The 22,279-nt window shown below is 44.1% G+C and overlaps 1 protein-coding gene across 3 annotated transcripts in view; it reads left to right on the top strand.

Annotated features, from left to right (window-relative positions):
* Positions 1-22,279, top strand: part of SLC12A6 (solute carrier family 12 member 6) — a 61,412-nt gene that overhangs the window by 19,839 nt on the left and 19,294 nt on the right. The window contains exons 1-5 of one of the 3 annotated variants that reach the window (XM_029581761.1): positions 4,708-4,899; positions 17,343-17,387; positions 19,768-19,868; positions 20,734-20,865; positions 21,580-21,726. In XM_029581761.1, coding sequence (XP_029437621.1) covers positions 4,785-4,899; positions 17,343-17,387; positions 19,768-19,868; positions 20,734-20,865; positions 21,580-21,726 — 540 coding nt within the window. In that variant the 5' untranslated portion in view covers positions 4,708-4,784. Of the gene's footprint in view, positions 1-4,707; positions 4,900-17,342; positions 17,388-19,767; positions 19,869-20,733; positions 20,866-21,579; positions 21,727-22,279 lie in introns of those variants that run through there. The other 2 variants (XM_029581759.1, XM_029581760.1) reach the window with 2 other exon arrangements.

The raw sequence follows: 22,279 nt of genomic DNA, 5'->3' as shown, positions 1-22,279 counted from the left end.
AGGCCTTCTCTGGTAGATTCGCCCTGGGCCCAGCACTAAGTTATCTATGCTGAATCCATGTAGATGTGAGGGCTAGGTCTGCAGCATTTTAAAGGTTGTCACAGCAAGACATGAGCTCTGATTTAAAACTCTGGCTCAAGATGTTATATTTTAATAAGCTTCTTTCAGGCATTACTGGTGTAACTGGAGATGCAAAGTCAAGGAAAGTGTATGTTGTGACAGCTCTCTGCTCTCAGTTCACCTCTGCTTTTGTTTTTTGTTTTTTTTTTGTCTTTTCTACACACACCCCTCCCTACCCCGCCATAAAAAAAGTTATCTTTTCGAGATTGTTTTTCCTCATTTATTTTGGCAAGAGGCAGTGGGGAGAGAATAATAGATATTTGATCAGGCTGGCAGAAGTTAATTTGTGAAGCAGATGATCACTTTGCATACTTCCTCCACACAGTCTGCTAACACAGTACTCTGCTTTTCCAGTACTGAGCCGCTACATAGGCTCTGCCAACACACTTCACTCCTGCCCTGTAGAACCCCTGCTATTCTGGTACAGAGACTCACACACAACTCTGCCAGTGTCCCTCCAAAAAAGCTGCTTAAATTGAAATCAAGTGGCAATCTCATTAAAATATATTTTCTGGGTTGAATCAGCCTTGAGTACTCCAGGCCAAGGGACTACTTGGGTTGAAGCTTCACCAAGGATTTTAGACCATCCAAGAGACAAGAGGCAGTTTGCCAATGGAAAATCACAGTAACCCTTTCAGAAGCAGACACTGTAGAGACTGCTAACCCAGGCTTCATGTGTATGATGATGGATCTTTCTGCCTGTTTTGTAAGGACAGACCTAGTAAAGCTGCTTAATTGGGACACACATGCTTTAACACTGAGGACTACCTGCCGCTGAATTGCATACAAGGTGAAGAGACTGCCATCACATACTGGTAAAGATAAGAGCAAACAAATCTGGGATAATTCTGATGACCCCTTATTGGCCCAGGCATCTGTGGTTTCCAGATAGTTGAATCAAAAGTAGAGTTCTATATTTAAACGGTTTGTCTAGTGAAGTTTTGGACTTAGCCAGACAAATGGCAGGTTTTAAAAATCCAGCTGGTTTCTCTGCCCCTGACTTATCTGGCTAAGAGGTTAGCTGGATAGAAACTTAGCAGGATAAGTACGGGGATGATCTGGAGGCATTCCAGGCAGATCACGGTTGTCTGGCTAATTTAGCTGGACAATGCTAGTATTCAATGTTGCATGGCTAACTTTAGGACTGCCTCAGGGCAGAGAAGCGTATCTGGCTAAGGTTTAGATAGCTGGGAATATTCAGCAGGGTCTGTTGGAAATAGGGCCTGTGATACAGTCTAGAAACACTTTGCTTAACTGGTACAAAGGCAAATGTGTAAGTGCGTCAGCTGCTTCGGTTAGTATCATTTTGAATTGTATGTGTCAAGGCTTCAATTTGGGCCTCATTGGTAAGCGCTCTAAGAACTCCTGTAGTTACCATTTCTAATGTCAGCTGACTTTTGGAGTCTATCCTCATACCCTGATATAGGGAGACTTTTATTTTTAAAAAGCAAAACATACAGTCCAAGTTGACAAAGCTGCTACATTCTTGGAATTCAGAATTTTTATGCTGAATAGAAAGAGCCAACTTTTTTTAAAATTTCTCTTTATTTTGTAACCAGTTGAGGTAACCTTTTTGTTTGTAGTCTGTTCAGCAAATCAAGTGAAGGAATGAAAAGTCTGTTCCCTTTAATGCGGTACTCCCCCCCCCCCCCCCCCTCCCAGACAGTTATATTAAGAATTATTCCAAGTTTTGTGTCTGAGATAAACTTTGATTTTTATATTAAGCAAGAGATTATTCTGTTCACTTTTTGCCAAACCCTAAGAATTCTAAAGAAACCAGAACGCATCTTTAGATTTAAAAAACCAAACAAACCCCAAAGCCTTCACATTTTACTTCCGTGCTAAGACTCATTGCTAGTGTAAGAGCATAGGAATGTACACCAGCTCAGCGTTGAGGGCCGTGCACCTCCATGCAAGGAACCTGGCTTCAATCAGTGGTCTGGCATCTGTTCCCTGGGTGGGCTAGTGATGGGGTTGTTGTGGGGGCATGCTCCACACTAACTGGAGGGGTGGAAGTCTTAGCCATTGCTCAACATCTAGTGGCCAGACTTAGGGAGCCAAGTTACAGAGGAAGCTTTGGTTTGTAGGTGATGGATTAGTTGGGAGGGGAATAGAAAAATAAGGGACCCTCCCCTTAGATAATTGTGGAGGACTTGCTGAATCGGAAGGTCCAAGAAACAAAAAAAAAAGGAATTCTCTTGCCATCATATTGCTTTGTTAACTCCAACAATCAGGACCCTCCCACCAAGTTTTCATAGTCATAATTTACTAATTCAGCACTTAACTGTGGTTTCGGAGGACTTTCTCAGTTAGCAGGTTTCTGTTTGAATTATAGTAAGGCAGATTTATATTTGAATTGGTCCTTGTATTAGATTTGCTGAAAGCGTGCTGAGATTAGGGAAGGACGGTGTGCAGCAGGAAGAGGGAGGTGCCTAACCTGGAGTTCACATAGTCTGACTTGAGGGGCTGTTCCTAGGAAAGTGATATTACCAGGACTTTCTGGGTTTAGATTAGTGGGTGTGCCTGTTCCATAGTCGAGGGCCCTACACTAAATCTTCATTGCCTGCTTTCCTTAAAGCAGCACTTTTATCAGGTGGTGGTGCTACCATCTTGTGGACATTTGAAAATTTTCCACGTTGAACTTTGTTCACCTACATTTTAAAGAAGATATGTTTTTCTCTCTCTCACACACACACACACAGCAGAAATGCAGACCATAGTTTCCCTTTCACGGCCCCAAGTGAACTATGCTAGTTAATGCTTGCCTCGGAGGAGGAGAAGTCCAGTAAATGGTAACTGATCAGTTTTACTGGAAAATTTAGAGAGAGCGAGACTTCATTAACTGGCACCACTCACCCGAGACAGTTTCAGAGGAATCCATGTCCTCAGGTTTATAATATTTTTGTCTTGCTCTGAAAAGAATGTGACTGTCTCCTTGAAATAAGTACGTTGGAGGGGGTGTCTATAATGCTGGTGTTTGGTTCTTATTGGCCGTGATGTAATTGAGGTCCAGCGCTCATGATGTCACTTTTGCCAAACCAACTGCTCCCTGGGGGAGTTAAGGTTTGTTTTAAAGTATGATGGAAAACAAGGTTTTCAGTGCACACTACCGCAGACGTCCACATGCTCCCACCTCCGCTACAACCATACACACATACATGCATTCATTGTAAAAGTGACCATCAAGACCTAGTCCTCATCCAGTTATAGAAATGATGAATGTTATTGTCTTGAAGCAAAGCTTGGTTGTCTTGATGTTTTGGGAAACCAGCTTTCTGGGACTTGGTTCTGTGCACTTTATCCCAAGTTTCCCCTTGGAGGGGGAGGCACGGGGCACCAGACTGTGGAGTGGAGGGCAGGGAAGCCAGGATTTAAATCATGTTTGTCTCACTTAATGCTTCTTGTGGCTTTGGGTAAATCATGTCACTCTCTATTGCCTCAGAACAAACTTAAGGGCCTATTTACTAAAGGTTTTCTCCCATTTTGTGTCTCTGGGGAAACTGCTTTGTAAATCGGATCCTTGGATCATAATCCCTCTGAGGCAGGGAACTACCTGAATGGCACTTGGCTTGGATTTGGAAAGATGTCCAATCCATACCCAGTGGAGAGTAACAGGTTGGGAGCTGGAGTTCTGATGAGGCAGACTCCCATCTCTTCTGAATAATACCCGCCTAATGAGTTTGTTTGCTAACACTGAAGGCTGTTCCCTGCTGTAAATAGATTACTATCCTGGAGGGGCTGTTTTGCTTGGTTCAGCAAACAAAAAAGGAGTCAAAAAGGAATTTCTGCCACCTGCCCGGATCCAGGGTGGGTAAGGGTTAGAAGTCATTGCACTCTCCCTACTCTAATCGCTGAAACCCAGACACTGCCTGTTCAGGCGCATTAATGATTTGATTTTGTTTCCTTGGGGCCTTTTCTCGGCAGCCCCCTCAATAGGAAAGGAGGATTCCTGGGGTTGTCCAGGCATGCTGCATGCAGTTTTCCTCCTGTCATTTTTTTTAAATTAGGTATATTTTGCGTGGTAGCAGTACCCACAGATCATGCCCTTGTTTCAGAGATTTCCAGTGGTTTCGTTTTTGGTCAGTCCCAGTCCTACCCGTCTCTTCTCACCGCTATATACACTGGATGCTGGGACTAGTTCTGACTTCTCTAGGCATGCAGTGGGGGTAGAAGCAGCAATTGATCAGCTTGGGGGAGGGTGGGAGGCCAGAAGCCAGCAGTCTCGCTTAACTTGATCCCAACCCGTTTCATTTCGTTTGGGGGAACCCTGAAAGAATGTGGAATGTTGAAAGCTGACCAACCTGCTCGTCCATGTGAGCTTCAGAAGACCACCTTTCTTCAGATGACTGCTTAGTCTCCATAAAAGCTGACCTAGAGGGGGGTAGCCCTCCAGCCCACGGTATGGCAGCCTGAACTAATCGCTGGCTCCCATGTGTGCCGTAGACCCATTCTCTGTCTACTTTTCTTCTTTTTTTTTTTGGAGACTCCGTGCAGTAGGTGGAGCGGCCTTAAGCCGCTCAGCAACAGATAACTAGAACAAAAAGGGTTGGGCCCTCCCCACGAGCTGGTCACATGGGCCTGGGGAAGTCTGTCCCTGCCTCTACCGGGGAAGGCTCAGGCAAGGAAGGAAGGTAGGGAGCCGGGAGACCTCCCTGCAGAGAATCATGCCCCACTTCACGGTGACGAAAGTTCCCGATTCGGACGAGGAGACCGGGGAGGGCTCCAGCCTGGCCCGTCTGACAGCTCGGATTCCGGAGCCCGGTGAGACGGTGGCGTCAGGTGAGTGCGTCTCTGACTGCCTGCTTCCCTCCCCTGTCCTCAGGGAAGCCTGCCAGCAGCAGAGTTAACAAAGCTAATCCTTATCTGGCCATCTAAAGTTGTTTTGGTGGTGGTATTTGAGCTGTGCGGGGGAGCTCTGCTTTCCTACACTCTTTCTTTCTCAGCATATGGGATTTCAGAGGAATATGACCCCTTCCATTCCCCAGAAACTCTAATAACGTCACTGTCTGTTATTCCCAGTAAAGGGGAGATGGAGAGTGCAGGGGTCCCATACGTCGTATTGCTGTGGGGTCAATCAGAGGTGTAAAGCTGGATGAACTTAGACAATAATGTGGGTCTGAATTATGGATTCATATCTGAGCTAAAGGCAAATTAGTTATAAATTCAGGTACCCCAGAGGGCTTACAGTTTGTACCTGAGGCAATGGAGAGTGGAATGACTTGCCCAAAGTCAGAAGGACCATCTGTGGGAGATGTGGGATTTGAACTCTGGATTCCCTTCAGGCCTTAATTTGTGGAGGAACTGCCTGGAACTGAGTTTCACCACTGGATTCCCTTCAGGCCTTAATTTGTGGAGGAACTGCCTGGAACTGAGTTTCACCACTGGATTCCCTTCAGGCCTTAATTTGTGGGGGAACTGCCTGGAACTGAGTTTCACCACTTTTCTGATTTAAGAGGCAGAACAGCAGGGGTTCCAGTCCCTCTTCAGGCAGCCTGCAGGGAAGAGGTAGGTGAGCCTACAGCAAACGGAGCAAAGAACAGTCACTCTGCTTCCTAATTCAGCCCTTCTTCTGTTGTTCAGAGAACAGAAGGGAAGAGTCTGATCCTGCAGCAGACTCTACAGTTTAAAGGATAGACACAAGCAGGCCAATGCAATACCGAGCGCTGCTGGCTGCAGCGCATGACTCAACGTGTGATTGGATGCGCGCCCACAACCCCCAAATGCAAAACTGGGGATAGCACGTCCAATTGCATGCTAGGTATTAGCGCTCATCACATGTAAATATGTGTTGATGAGGCTATTATCTATTCCCCCCAATACAAAAAAAAAAATGTGCGCCAAATGTGCACATTTTTACTCGCCAAAATTAAAGCCTGCCCTGAGCAGGCGTTAATTTTGGAGGATCCCAAAAGGTGGCAATATTAAGTCAGGGGAACTAAAAAATTAGAAATGCCCCTCCCCCCCCCCCCCCGCCCCCCAAAAAAGGGTGCCAGCGGTCAGGTTAGGAAAAGGGATGCGCAATTAACTAGCATCTATTTTCCTAACTTGTGGCTGTGCACAGATCAGGAAAAGAGTCACTAAAATTGATCGTCCATTTTCCTATCTGGCTAACAGCCCCCTCTCCTGGGCGCCTGCTGCCGAGGAGGCACTAGGGGCGCACAGTTTTCCCTAGCACCTTCTTTTTACCATGGCACCTGATTTAAATATTAAATCGGCGCCCAGGAGAGGTGGATTGGCGTGCGTAAAGGGAGTGGGTGCTGAATCATGAGCGCCTGTTTAACGTGTGCCAATATTGCATCGGCCTGAAGAAGGGTTGAATTAGCACAAATTTGAAACTTGTGAGCAGTAAGGCCACACTACTGCTCACAAGTTTTAAACTTGTACTAATTCAGGGCCTGCTTGTGCCCATTACCCAGGGCTTAATTTCTGAAAGAACAATCTAGAATTGTGTTCTGCCACCTTTTATCCAGCACCTGAGAAAGTGGAGCAGAGCAGCTGGTGTAAATCAATTTAGATGAATGAAGAACAGCTTGCGGTTGAGCACTGATGAGGGCTAGAGAAAGAGGATCACTGGGGTAAGCCTTGATGCTTGTGATGCAACTGTAACATTGCTCTCTGCTTCAATGGCAGGGGGAAAAGGGAATTGGATTTACACAGCAACCAACGAGAGCCCTGAATTGTACGGTCCGGGGAATTGATAAGCATGGGGGTAACCTGCACGGAGCAGCAATTACTACCCTTAACAGAAGGCATGGGATTACTACCTTTAACCAATAATCATTCTCTACTTTTGAGGGTGGGGGAAGAGGAATTGGATTCAGATGACAACCACAGCATGGGCCCTGACATTTATAGTTTGGGGTACTGATACGCAAACATAAGGGAAAAAGCACAGGACTGCTTCAACGGCCAAGTCGAGCAGGACTGTCTGAATTTTCTTTTTTTTTTTTAATTTTAAATTTTCTTCATTAATTATAACAAGCAAAATGTATACATGTATTACATATCCACTTCATAATCATAGCAATTCTTAATTCTACCCTTATAATCAGAAAATCAGCATTATTTTAAGGAAATTGTAAGCCGTTAGTAAATCAAACTGAGCGAAAATAACAAAGGTAAAGGTGTTATCACCCATTATACAAAGTAAATAGAGACAACAAATTCTATACTATACGCTCTCACACATTGTCTGCACTTTGGGGGTGCGAGTCTAGGAAAGCCTGTAGTGCTGCAACCTAAAAAAAAACCCATACTTTTGATCTTTATACCAAATTTCACACTTACACGGGTATCTTAAAAGAAATCTGGCTCTCCGAAGTAGGGTGCCAGATTTCAATCTAAGAAACTTTTGTCTCCTTAATTGAGTTACCCTAGACAGATCTGGATACATCCAGATCTGTTGGCCATGATACTTTTGTAATCTATTACGTAAAAATAAACGCAATATTGTATCTCTCTCCTGTGGAAACATAAATGATACAAATAGAGTTTCTCTTGATGTTATCTCTGTTTCAAATGTTGTTTCAAGGACATCTGATAAATCAATAGATTGCTCCGGGTGATCTTCTTTTACAGTAGATTTTTTAAAGATATAATAAATCTTAGCCAGAGCTGGAATACCTTGCTCTGGTGTCTTTAATACATGAAGAAGATATTCTCTAAACATATCTTTTTGGCGCAATCATTCTCAAAAATGGAAAATTTAGAATATCTAAATTTATTCTCCATGAATTCCAATTTCCTCATATTTGAGATCTCACTTTTCACCACATTTTTTTGAATGATCTCAACTTTACTTGAACGTTCTTCGTGTGTTTCTAATTTAACATGATGTGTTGTAACTATTTTCTCTACATTTATTGCTTTTTGTTGAACTTCTACAGTGTTTTAGTCAACTTTATTATTGCTGCCTCTAGAGATTTAATTGCGGCCCAGAGTACATCCATTGTAATCTCAGATGTCATTGGAGTTACAATTATATTATCTTCAGACTTCCCCTTCTCACCTCCCCCAGCATCAGTTTCCGTTCCCCTGTCCTTCTTTTATCAAGAAATGTTAAATTACCATTTTTATCTTGAGAGGCTATTGGTGGGGATGGGATATTGGGAGCTCCAGGGCTCAAAGAGATGGCTTCGGCCAAAGAAACGGATTCTCGCTCTAAATCCGTTTCTAACGCGGCCCTGTCGTCCAGATTTATATTTGTAGGCACAAAGAATGATGGTATCTGAGATTGAGCTAGGCCCGGTAAGGGAGATGAAGATATAACCTCCCTTATACGGGCCTTTTGTTTCGTATGAGGCATATTCAATTCACACTTCCTCTCCTTTGTAAATAAGTCTCTAATTAATCCTTCTGATTCCAACGGATTACAGATACGGAGGTCAGGAGAGAGAGATTATCACAGTCTACTCGCGGTTTGATTTTATGAAGATCTTAGCATCACAAAATGGTTTGGCACCAAACAAAGCCGCGCGCCGGCATCGACTGCGTGCCGCAGGGGTGTCCGGTATAAGCCCTACCGGTCCCGCCCCCTGATGATGTCACAGTCGTATCGAGGTCAAACCACGAAGGGAAGTTCTTTTCAGCGGCAGCAATTTGAGGAAAAACAGCAGCAGGGTATTTTTATTCGGGCTAGAGTACCTCCTCACCCGACTCTCTCCCTCGGTGACCTCGAAATGCGGCGCAGGGGTGTCCGGTATAAGCCCTACCAGTCCCGCCCCCCTGATGATGTCACCGTCGTGTCGTCAAACCACGAAGGGAAGTTCTTTTCAGCGGCAACAATTTGAGGAAAAACAGCAGCAAGGTATTTTTATTCAGGCCGGAGTACCTCCTCACCTGACTCTCTCCCTCGGTGGCTGAATTTTCAAGAAGGCTCATCACCCAGTAAAAATGTTGCTAGTAGTAAATTTTTTATGGGTTATCATAAGGCTTTGGGATAATTGCATGGAGCAGCAGTTGCTATCCTTAAGAGAAACATGGGGGTAACATGCACGGTGTAGCATATACCACCATAAGAAGCTTGCTGGGCAGACTGGATGGACCATTTGGTACTTTTCTGCTATCATTACTACGTTACTCTGTATGTTCAAATGTTTGTGTGTGGTCCCACCTCCACCCTCTTGCACATGTGACTCCTGGCCCTAACCCCCTCTTCCCCACCTCCCATAGTTTCATTTCCATCTACAAATTAAGCCCTGATTCCTTGGTTCTCATCCTACATGGTTATTTCTACATTCCAAAGTTTATGGGTCCTTGCATGCACAAGCACTTGTGCTTCATTGTGGCCCCCAGTATGATAGCAAACAATATGGTAGAGTATATACCTCATTGCCCTGCGAATGTATTGAGGGGGTGCACAGATAGAGGTGAGGTAGTGCTGTCCTTTTTAATGCTCCTCTAGTCACCTGTCTTGCTCACTAGACTCCAGTAAAATGCTGGAGGAAGCTCTAGTGAAGTACTGACAGTTCAGGAGGATATATAATCTTTTAAATAATGCCTGACACTTAGAAAACTCTGGAAATAATTAGGAAGTGTTATTTTTTGACCAAAATAAACCACACATCTTTTGCAGGTGGACATTCTGTCCACTACCCATTGTGTAAACCTCTGATCTCTGAAAACTTCAGTGAGACTGAGGAATACATTTGCTCCCTCTCTGTTTAGGAGAATTTATTTCATGAGTTAATTTAAAGTAATCTTACCAGAAGCTCCAAAAAGCACAGTTTTCTATAAATGTAGGAATTTTTGAGGCTTTTAATAAATTATTGTTGTGCAGTTGGGTGTTTCCTGATAACTTAAACCTTTTTCCAAAAAATCTGACAACTGATTTTGAAGCATCCCATGTCTTTTCTGCAGCTCTGCAACACTTTCAGAAAATCAAGGTTTTGGCCAGGCAGTTTCTACAGCTACGTTTGGGCTGCCAACTCTTTTGAAGCTGAATTATACTACCATGGGTCTTCATTTGCAGTTAATTAGGGTTTTTCTCCCCATCCCAGCAACAGTCCTCTGGCTGAGAGGTACATACCACGGTCCCCTCTTAGGCAGCCAAGTAGTGATGCTGTTGTGTAAAGGCTGGGACTTCATCACCCTGTGCAGGAGTGGAAATAGATGTAGAAAACAAAGGTACTTCCAAACATTTTTAGGCACCAGGGAACATTATTTTTCCTTACCTTTTTCTCACTTTGTTATGCTTATTTGGCTTTTGTTTTGTTTTGTTTTATCTGTTTGGTATTTTTAGGTTAGCTTTTTAAGACTTGTCTTTTTTTTTTTTTGGCTGCTGCTTCATTTTTATTTTTAGCTTTTTCTGAATTTTAGGCACTCAGATCTGGTCCTGGGATTTTTGTAGCACTGCCCAAGGATTTTGAATAATGTCTCCTTAGCAGCCCCAGAGACACTCAGCTTGGAGGAGCAGAAGCAGGACTTATACAGTACTGCCTGAATTATTAAACTGGTTCCCAGAAAAATTGTCATGCAGGGTCTGACCAATGGTCCATGGAGCCCAGCATCTTGTCTCTGATGTTGGCCAGTCCGGGGTCACTTGGAAGTAACTAGCAGATTCTAATTGGAAGATCTAAAACCTGTTCTGTCCCAGATGTAAAGTCTACCTGGCTAATAATTAATTGTCCTGTCCTCCAGGAATTTGTCCAAATCTTTGTTAAACCCTGCCAATAAATTCTTCAGCTTGATTTTATGTTGACTGAAAAATATATTTTCTTAAACTTGTTCTAATTCTGCTACCAGTTATTTTCATGGCGTGCATCCTAACCTTAATACTATTTGAAAGGATCAATAACTGTTCCACAGCACTCATGATTTTATAAACTTCTGTCCTGTCCCTTCTCAGTCATTTATTTTCCAAACTGAAGAGCCCCAACCTCTTTAGTCTTCTTAAGGGAGCTGCTTCAATCTCTTTTTTCCCGTCAGTAAGCAGGCTGAATAAGGCATGCTGAATGGGGTGACGTCATCAAGCGGAGCTGGAGCTGTCTCTCAAAGCTTGTAGAGCTTTTTGCTCTATTGGGCATGCATGTCATTTCCTGCACGATAGTGCTCTGGAAATCTCCTCAGTTTTTTTTGTTTTGTCCATGATTTGCACGGATGGTGGAATCCTCTCTCCTGATTCCTCTCCTTATTTCTCAATTTTTTGCATAAGTGAACCCCAAACAGCACTTTTCAATGCTATCATGGCTCAAAAGTAAACAAATACTGCTCATGTGGCCACATAATGTCCATAATAGACAAGCACAACTATTGTAATTTGTGCCTTGGCCCGGACCATGATAAGACCAATTGCGGATGTTGCCTAGGGCCCATAGCAAAAGGGCAAATAAAATTACACGCCTCCAGACGAAAGGTATGTTGACATCACCTGTGAGAAACTCCTTGGCCTCATTAGGAACTCTGTCTTCTGGGGAGGTAAGACAGCATAGCAGGTCATCAAGATGGTCACCCAGACGGTTAAAACAGTCCCACGTGCAGAAGCACTGGCTTAAAGATCGCTGCATATGCCGTTAAAATCTCTGAGACGACCTAAGTCACATGGCATAGTGCCCAAGAAAAAGCCATCGATGCATCATGGTCTGTGTATGGCGCAAATGTTTCCATAGCGCACGACGCACCATCCTGTACAATGCATGCTGCGTCATGCATGGTGCAGTGCCAACAGCGCACATGGTGTGCACATTCATGAGCCACATAAGCCCATATCTCAAGATATGAATACTCATAAAAAAAAAACGTTGCATAATGAGACACTAGTACATGACGCCTTGTCACAGAAGAAGAAGCGGCAGGAATATGACAAAAAGGAGGATTTGGGGCAGGCTGCCCCTCTATGCAAGAGCTCAGACTCCGTGTCCAGAGATTGCAACAAAGCAGCGCAAATGATGCAGGAGCATAATCATCTGGGGGGGATCAGGATCACGACATGTCAACCCCTCACCAGAGGGTTCACAAGAATAGGTCTCCATCAGAAACCTCTTGGACAAGTAAATGCCAAGTTTACTAGGGCCTCACAATTCTCACGAGGGATAATTGATATACAGAAGAGTGGTCAATGCCATCACATTTTCTTCAAGGTCTCATTCCAACCCACAACTTGGCTGCAGCAGTGCCACCACCAAAATTCCCATGAGGGATCTATTGCTCATACATGACGGCAATCTAAGTACCCTCAGGGAGACCAAAGTCTTTCCTAACTTTGAGCCTCTGGCACTAGGGCTTTGACTCCAGACAGTGCAGACCATTTGTTCTCTGCTACCAATGGGGTCCTTGTTTACCATAGAACAGGAAAAATATCCTAGTACCAGAAGAGGATTCTCCCTAATCTCTGAGCCACAGATCATAATTTGTAGACCAAATAAATGATATTGTAAGGAATTTCTTTCCATCACTGTTACCATAGGTGCAGCAACTATTTCTCTCTAGCGTACCCTATTATGCCAGTAATAATAGAAGTAGAAATGCCAGGAGTACCGCCACTTCCTCCTTCTACATCATTGGAAGACACCAGAGAGGAACTATCACCTTTTATTTGTTTCCTCGAGGGAATCATCTCTAGCCCCATCCTACCATCTTCAGGGGAGTCTCCAGAGAGTTCATCGGGCATAACATGTGACCCGCTGGAAGAACTTCTGGATCACTCCTCCCTGCTGGAGGATTTAACATATTCCCAAGTCATCGAGAAAATGGGAACAATCCTCAAGGTGGAAGAAAGATCCTGATTCCCACGCTGATGTAATGGGGATTTTAAAGATCCTAGATATTCCAGCAGAACCAACCACACTGCCATCTCATGGAGTACTAGATAAGCTGCTCATGAAAGTGTGAGAGATCCCCCTTTTCAGGAGCGGTGGTACTGCACAAAATAGATGTGAAATTTTGACTCAAGACTTCAGGATATGGCATAGTCCAATTACAACATGATTTGGTGGTAGTTGAATCTGTGATGAAGTAGGTGAAAAAAATCAAGGTTCCATTCTAATACACCACCTTGGATGACTTTGGCAAGAAAGTATTTGAGTGCAATGCTCATGTCATGGATCCAACACCAGTTTTATATGGTGCAGTACTTGTTTGTACGAGAGCGTGCAATCCCTAAAGCCATACATCAGTTCACAGGAAAGCCAATCAATCTCGCCACAACCTCATCACAATTTAGAAGGACTACACCATCTCCTCAGATCAGTATAATCATGGCTTTGATACTATGGTGAGAGCATCAGTGGCCTCCATAGCAGCAAGATGCATGGCTAAGGGTGAGCGGTATCAGGGAAAATGACCATGAAAAATTGGCATACATCCATGTTTAGGTGATATCCTCTTTGGCGAGAAGCTGAAGGAAACTGTCTCACAGATAAAAGAGCAGAATATCGCTGTCCAATCCTTATCCTCTGTAGGAAACCAACAAGGCATGCCAAGATGGTATTATCCACAGTATAAATTCCTTTTTCCTTCCTGAGATCTTATAAGCCATATCGGACTTAACATTGGCTGCCTTACCAACTGCCTTGTCCTCAGCCACAAACTGCTCAAACTCGAGGTCAGCAGAGAGATTGGTGCCAACAAAAGCTGCAAGCATAGCCAGTGGCAAAATCTCAACAGAATATTTAGAGCCACTATTGCCACAGCAGCAGATACAGTCAGAGGCAGAATCCATTACATCTTCAATGACTGACTGGTCCAAAATAACAACAGATCAGTGGGTATTGATGATATTAGTTAGTGTAGCTGGGCTTAAAGGACTGGATAAGTTCTTGGAGGAGAAGTCCATTACCTGCCATTAATTAAGTTGACTTAGAAAATAGTCAGTGCTATTACTAGCAACAGTAGCATGGGATAGACTTAGTTTTTGGGTACTTGCCAGGTTTTTATGGCCTGGATTGGCCACTGTTGGAAACAGGATGCTGGGCTTAATGGACCCTTGGTCTGACATGTTCTTATCTCAACTCCAAAGACTGTCCTTGGATGCCTTGACCCCCTTTCCTCCCACTCAACCAGTCCCAAGTGGCCATTCTGAATCTAAAGGTCAGAAGCTACTAAAGCAGAATGCCATCCAGGAATTAACCCTTTCACAATACAAACAGGGGTATTAGTCCAAGTATTTCCTCATTCCCAAAAAATCTTAGGGTCTTTACCCAAAACTGGACCTCAGAGCCCTCAACAAACAACTCCGTCAAAAGAAATTCAAGGTGATATCTCTGGGAAGAATTTTGCCATTCATTCAGCCACAGGATTGGATGTGTTCTCTAGATCTCAAGGATGCATATATGCATATCCCTATGCACCCATCCTGCTTCATAGTGGGAGAAAGGCACTTTCAGTACAAAGTTCTCCCATTTGGCCTCTCTTCTGCCCCGAGAGTTTTCACAAAATGCTTAGCTGTGGTGGTATCCCACCTACATCACTCTGGAATATGGATCTTTCTGCACCTGGATGACTGGTTAACCATGGCCTCCTCAAATGATACCCTGTGCACCCACATGGAAATGACCATTACCTGTCTGGAAACACTAGGTTTTCTAATAAATTATGAAAAATCCAATCTGCAACCAGCACAATCCATACAATTCATAAAGGCTCGAATAGACTCCCTGCAATCCAGAGCTTTCCTTCCCGAAAACAGAGCTCATAATCTTTGTTCATTAGCGATCCGTCTATGACTCCAGACTGTCACGTTGGCTCACACATCCTGGTACTTCTAGAATACCTAGTCACAGCAATACACGTGGTTCCCTTAACCCGTCTACCCATGCACTGCCTACAGTAGGGGTTACGAGCTCAGTAGAATAACTGATTCTACTGAGCTCGTAACCCCTATCAACCAAAATTGTCATCTGTTGGTGGGAGCCCCACTTCAACCAGAGCTACATCAGATTATGCTAACCACCGATGCCTCCACTCGAGTATGGGGAGCACATCTTCATTTAAAAACACACAGGGTCTGTGGTCTCCACAAGAGACTCTGTTCCACATAAATCTGTTAGAGCTAAGAGTGATGCATCATTGCACTAGCAGCATTCCAACATCTGATTCAGTCAAAAAACCTGATGATTCATACAGACAACCAAGTGGCTATGTATTACATAAACAAACAAGGAAGGTCGGGCTCTTGGACTCTCTTCAAGAAGCACTCAGGATTTGGAACTGGGTAGATCGGAACTTAGCGACTCTGCGGGTCGTTTGTTCCAGAAGCGGACAGATTCAGCGGAGTGTTCCAAATGCACATAAAGGGCTCTGTCACAGGAAGTAGCTGTCCGCCTGTTATGTTGCTGGGATCATCCTTGGATAGATCTGATTGCCACAGAGGAGAACAGGAAAGTAAACCACTTTTGCTTCATTTGTCCCAGTCAACACAGAGACTCTGGACGCTTTCCTGCTGATCTCATGGGCAAAATGACCTCTCCTATGTCTTCCCTCCAATACCCTTAATAGCCAAAACGGTGCAGACATGCATGAGAGGCCACGCTAGGATATTGGTAGCCCCGGCATGGCCAAAACAACCATGGTATACGTATCTCATGCAATTTTCATTAAGCCCCCTGCAGAGTCTGGGGGAACAGCCCAACACTGTTCTCAGGAGAAAAGTTCCCTCCTTCATCCATTGCTACCTTCACTCAACGTCATGTCATGGATGTTGAACACACGATACTAGTTAATTTTATACTTGCTCAATGACATTGAGGATGTTCTAATATCTGCAAGAAAGCCTTCTACTTAAACCAGGCAATCAGAGTTTCCACTTTCTTCCCAAAACCCCATAAGCAGGAATGGAAATGATGCTTACATACCTTGAACTGGAAAAGAGCTTTAGCAGATCATAGGACCATAGCTGCTCTTCCCAATTTTTAATCTCTTATGACCCTAATAGATTAGGGACAGCGGTAGCAAAACAAACCCTCTCCAGCTGGATAACGTCATTCATACAGTACTATTATGATACACAATCACTTGCACTGACTCATTCTGTAAAGGCGCATCAGGTACATGTAACAGCAGCCTCCGTAGCATGTTTACATAACGTGGCCATCAAAGAAACTTGCAAAGCAGCTACCTGGTCCTGGGTACATACCTCCATATCTCACTACTGCCTGAATGAATTGGCAAACACAGACAGCTCCGTGGGACAGGCAGTCCATAGAGGAGTCCGGGTTACAAAAAAACCAAAATACAGTTGGTGGCAAATCCTCAGTTTGGGACTCCCCAATCAGCATGGTTAATTTGACCTGCTTATCAACAGAAAAAAGCAAGTTTACTTACTATAATGTGTTTTTTTCTGTAGGTAACAGGATGAATTAGCCATGCATTCCCTTCCTCCCTCCTTGAACAGCAAATATATGTAGATATACAGTTTCTCTGCTTGGATATAGACTGAGGAGACTTCAGAACACTCAAATCATGCAGGAACTGCAGTGCATGCCCAATAGAGCAAAAAGCTCTACATGCTTGAGAGACAGCTCTGCCTAGTGCCACCTGATGACATCACCCCATTCAGCCTATCTATGGGGAAAACACCATCATTTTTGTCACCCTCCTTTGCACCTTTTCTTGTTGCACTATATCTTTCTGGAGCTAGGATGATCAGAACTGCACATAGTACTCAGTGGTCACATCTTGGATCAATATAGAGATGACATATTGTCTGTTATTCTCCATTCCTTTCTGAATCATGGGGGTTATAGCCATTGCAACACCCTGGGGTGACTCTTTTTCAATATATTATCCACAGGTGACACCTAATGTGCAACCCAGTATTCTCTACACAGGATGATGTTTCCACTTATCCACTTTAAATTTCATCTGCCATTTAAAAGCCCAGTCCCACAAGGTCCTCTTGCAATTCCACACAGTTTGCTGGTGTTTTTAATTACTTTTATTAATTTTGTCATCATCAAATTTGACATTGCTTATTGTTTCTTTTTCCTGATAACCGGGTCATTAATGAATAAGTTAAAACACTTGTCCTAGAACAGATCCCTAGGCCATTGTTTTCAACTAAGTTAATAGACACTTCAGAAATTTTTATTGTGTAGCAATTGGCTGCCCAACAACAGTTGTTAAATAAAAATAAATAAATAGGTTAAATAACATTAACTAAAAGTCTTCCATAAACTTCCTAGAACGTGAGCAGCTCCTTTTTAATTTTGTTTTTGTTTCCATTCTTCATGATTCATTTTCCATTCTGTTTTGTATTTGTTTTTTTGTTTTTGTTTTATGTTTTTCAGACAAAAGTCAGTCCTCTTTCACAGAAGAGAACAGCAGGCTCTTAGGTACAGTATGTGTCTTGATCAGTAAGCTATCGACTGTGAAGGGCTATATTGCATTTACATCTGCAATATAGCTGCTCCTACAACCTGTGTGTCACTGAACCATATACCATCTCATATAGATGTTAGAGTGTATATGTTCTGTGTTGTTTGGTTTTAATAATTATGTATGTCTTATTGTACCCCCGCCCCAACCTTTTTAAATAAAATACATTTAAGGGATGGGCAATCGCCCGTATTGCTTTTTGCACATGCTTTTCTCTGGAATTTATTCCCCTTCCAGAAGCTGCAGAAAATTTAGAATTTGGGGCATAAGATGTTCTATTTCAGAATTGTGCAAGCAAACAGACTTGCGGAGTTTCACCCTTTTGTTTTTGCTTGCTTCTTGCTTCTGCATGCCATGTGTGCATTAGGTGCTGCATATGATGTGCTTTTATAAGCAAAATATGAAATCTGGTACTTGGAGAACTGCAGTGGTGGAATAGTCCAGTTTGGTTGTCCTGTCTCAAGTGTCACCAAGCCCTGCAGGATTGCTCTTATACCACTTATCGTACAGAAATCATAGTAGTATAGGCCAGCCTATGCCTTGTCTGTAAATTGCCCATACAGCTCCATGTCATGGTGTCAAGAGGGACCAACTGAGTCAATTCTGGTTTTATCTTGCTGCATTCATAGGGATGTATTTCTTATTTCTCCATTGAGTACCCTAAGAAAGGCATGCAGTGGGCCAAAAGCAGGACTGACTCAGCTTGTCTCTCTTGACAGAGCTGTTCTCTTTCACACCCTCCACTTCTCCCCTTGAATGCTCAGCAGGAAGCCCTGGAGTGCTCGGAGTCTTTTTTTTTTTCTAGGCATGGTATGATTGGGGGTGGGGACGGTGAACAGATTCTCATTACTGCATTAGGTTGTTTGGAGAGCAGGCACTGTGTAAAGAATGTGCAATGTCACTTTATTCAAAGCAAGCAGAACATGCCAGAAACATTTGCGTGATAAGGGTGTGCTAGGAACTGAGGAGCTTTGTTTGATGAGGGAATGCATGCCTGTTAAACAGCTGCATGGCTAACCGACAAGAGCGGTGTCAGTTTACCTCCTTCCAGCCCTGCAGCATCTCATGCTGTTTTGTTATTGGGATCACAGCAGTTCAGTTAGTGCACCTCCATTATCCTATAAGCAGTGCTATTTAAAAGAGAAGCTGTTTGGTGATATGAGCAGACATGTTGAATAGCATAGATAAGGCCACACAAAGGTAAAGTACTAGTCCTATGCCCAACAATCAGGTCGATACAGTACAGTGTGCTCCGTCGGAGCGCACTGTTAGCTAGCTCTGGACGCATGTTTCCCTTACCCCTTATTCAGTAAGGGGAGGAAAACACGCGGCCCACCCGCGGCACCTAATAGCGCCCTCAACATGCAAATGCATGTTGATGGCCCTATTAGGTATGCGCGCGGGATACAGTAAGTAAAATGTGCAGCCAAGCCGCACATTTTACTTTCAGAAATTAGCGCCGACCCAAAGGTCGGCGCTAATTTCTTCCGGCGCCAGGAAAGTGCACAGAAAAGCAGTAAAAACTGCTTTTCTGTGCACCCTCCGACTTAATATCATAGCGATATTAAGTCGGAGGTCCCGAAAAGTAAAAAAAAAAAATAAAAATTTGAATTCGGCCCGCGGCTGTCGGGCCGAAAACCAGACGCTCAATTTTGCCGGCGTCCGGTTTCCGAGCCCGTGGCTGTCAGCGGGCTCGAGAACCGACGCCGGCAAAATTGAGCGTCGGCTGTCAAACCCGCTGACAGCCACCGCTCCAGGCCAAAAGGAGGCGCTAGGGACGCGCTAGTGTCCCTAGCGCCTCCTTTTCCTCGTTTGCACCGCGTCGCCTAATTTGCATACTGGATCGCTCGCACCGGGAGAGCGGGCGTTCGTCCGCTCTCCTGCGGTTTTACAGTATCGGGCTGAAAGTCAGTAATAAGCAACTCGGCTGAATCAGAGTCTCTGAGCCCTCAAAAACTAGTTGTTTCCCATTGTTCCACACTTTTGCTTGACTTTTTCCCTTTTGGGAAAAGAGTTCACATGATAGAGGGCTCTTGCAAAAAAAACAGTCTTTGTTCTGTCTGCTGAAGAGATGTCAAACTGTTGTCTGGCAGATCCGCTCTCTGAAGGAATGTTTGTGGCCTGGTGTTTGGGCTTGTTAAAATATCCACAGGTTTCCTTTTACTTTTCAGCCTCTTCCAAGGTTTTTATTGAAACGTAACAAATGAATTTAAAAATGAGTATGGGGTGTTTGTTCCTATGGAAGGGATTTCCAAGAACTGAACTCAGATCTATCCATGGGAGGACAGCTAGGGCACTTTGCTAGTCTTGCACTCATTGTTGGTTCCTGTGTCCCAGATGATGGCTGTGGCAGCAGTAGCAGAAAACACTCTGGTGCATTCTCTAACAACTTTGAGGATGGGGATGATTTCTGTGACCGCAACTTGGCACTGTTCGAGGTAAGTCTCCCACTGAATTCCCCATTGCCAAATCCACAGAAGGAGACACCCATCATGCCTCCATCTGTATAACATCCATTTTGGAGCTTGTAGTTCTTATTGTAACTGTGCTTACTGACCAGCCACTGTATACAATTTGGAGAGATTTGTGTGCCCTCCCCTTCCTCCTTTCCCCAAAATGCGCACACGCAAATATACTCCTTCTCTAGACAGTTTTTCAACTGGTCTTAGGGGTAGAATTGCAGCAAAGTGCTCTTGCAGCAAGGCCACAAAGATGAGGCTTAAAAAAAAAAAAAAAAAGTAGCTTGTAGAGCCCTGGTGGTAGTGGATGGGATTTGCCCGATGTACTGCAGTGAGCCTACATTCTCTCCTTTCAGAGAAGTGGTCCCTACAGGTACCAATATTTTAGGCCAGCAGCCACATAGGGCAGATGTACTGTGGGCAGTGTCCTACGATATCAGGGCAGCACTAAGATCAGGAGTATATCTTCTTGTTTCACTGAAACAAAGGAGAAAGATCTCCCGTGGAGTGAACCCGTTAGTTGGTGAACTTCAGGCCGTGCAGTTGTCAGGGTCATGGGTAAAGAGTGGACTCCTTCACAACTTGTCTAAGGCAGTGATGGCAGATACTTTTGGTGGAGGCTTGATGCGTAAGGCCAGGCCAGCTGATGTTGGATTCTTCTCTCTGCTGTGTGAGGATGGAGATCCAAGGGCCTTTGGCCCCCGATAGTGTTAAGTGACTGTGATTAGTATAGTTTTGGACTCTTTGTCAGGCATTCTGGTGCTGGTAGTCCTGCCTTTCTGTAATTGCTTACTGCCGAGGAATCATTGTTTTCTACCTGTCCCTCTTTCATCTGTTTTTCCAGGAAGAAATGGATACCAGGCCGAAGGTGTCATTCCTGCTGAACCACCTGGCTAACTACACCAACTTGCCGCAAGGAGCACGGGAGCACGAAGAGGCAGAGAGCATCGGGGAGGGCAAGAAGAAGCTCACAAAGGTTAAGCCAAGTGCTCTTGCTGGGGGTGGGGGGCTGTCGTGGGAAATCCGTCCCTGGCCTCCAGGATTTGGGAACCAGGATCTCCTGATCTTTTATTGCACTCCCCCCACCCCCTCCTTTTCATGTCACCCAGGAGAGGATTTAACACAGCACAGCAGAAGTGTAGTTAAGAGTTCCTCTATCATTTACTAATGAGGCCTCAGCAGCTGCCAACACCAGCCAAGGGGAGGGGAACTGGGGGGGTTTGAGGCATTCAAGAGGATAGGAAAATATGCATAGCCCTCCCGTGTGAGCTGTTCTCACTTGCCATTTCTCTGTACATTAGCAGGAATCTCATTAGAGCAAAGTGTTGAGAAAACTCTTGTATATGCTTTGCTGTCTCCCTCCTTATTCCATCTGTCTGTCACTATCTCCCTCTCTGCTTTGCCTTCCTTTGCCTGCCTGGGGAGGAATTAAACATTTATAGACACAACGCCTATGTTTATTGCCAGAGTATTACATTTTCTCCCTTTTTCCAAAGTGTGATCATTTAAAAGTTGAAGTGTTAGTTTTATAGAACTCATTAATTCCTGAATGAGAAGAACTGGGATTTGTTTGTAGTTGATTACAAACAAATCCCAGGGTGCAGAAGTCCAATTCCTGACACCTGTCCACCCCCACTTGATAACTGCCATGCTGTTTTAATTTCTTTTTTTGTTTTTCATTTACCTGCAGTCTCCTCAGATGGGAACGTTCATGGGGGTGTACCTGCCTTGCTTGCAGAACATTTTCGGGGTGATCTTGTTCCTGCGTCTCACCTGGGTTGTGGGAACAGCAGGGGTGTTGCAGTCCTTCTGCATCGTCTTCATCTGCTGCTGCTGTGTAAGTAACCTCACTTGACCTGCTCAGCTAGTGCAACATATATCTAATACTGCTATAGAAAGTGCTTAGCGATTTCTTTTATAAGCAGTATATATAAACAATTAGTAACAGCAATACACTGACATCCAAAGTCCCAACCCCCTCCCCAATTTTATCTGCTCTGTGAGTAACCTTGTTTGACCCCATTCCATGTCTCAGCTCTCCACAGCTTCCTCTGCTGTTCCTGCGTTAAGTAACCATGTGCAATGCCTTTCCCAGCTTCTAGGTTGCTCCCCTCTCCTTCTGTACTGGTCCACCCACTCATAGCAGAGACATCACTAAGGGTTGTTAACCTAAAAATCTTTAAAAGAGAACTTTTTATCCCAGTGTTTGCTGCCACCTATTTAGTTCTGCCTCAAATTTCTTAGTCTTTTCTCTGCTATCTTGTTTTAAAAAATTAACCCTTTTAATAGAAATCTGAAAGATTTTATAAGCATTACAGAGTGTTCCTGAACATACCCAGATCAGTCCAGACAAATGGGTTTTGCCTCCCCATCAGCAGATGGAGTCAGAG

The sequence above is a fragment of the Rhinatrema bivittatum genome, chromosome 16 (assembly GCF_901001135.1).
Source record: "Rhinatrema bivittatum chromosome 16, aRhiBiv1.1, whole genome shotgun sequence".
NCBI lineage: Eukaryota > Metazoa > Chordata > Amphibia > Gymnophiona > Rhinatrematidae > Rhinatrema > Rhinatrema bivittatum.
Note: the sequence above shows the minus strand (reverse complement) of the source record. Positions and strands in the feature narration are given on the sequence as shown.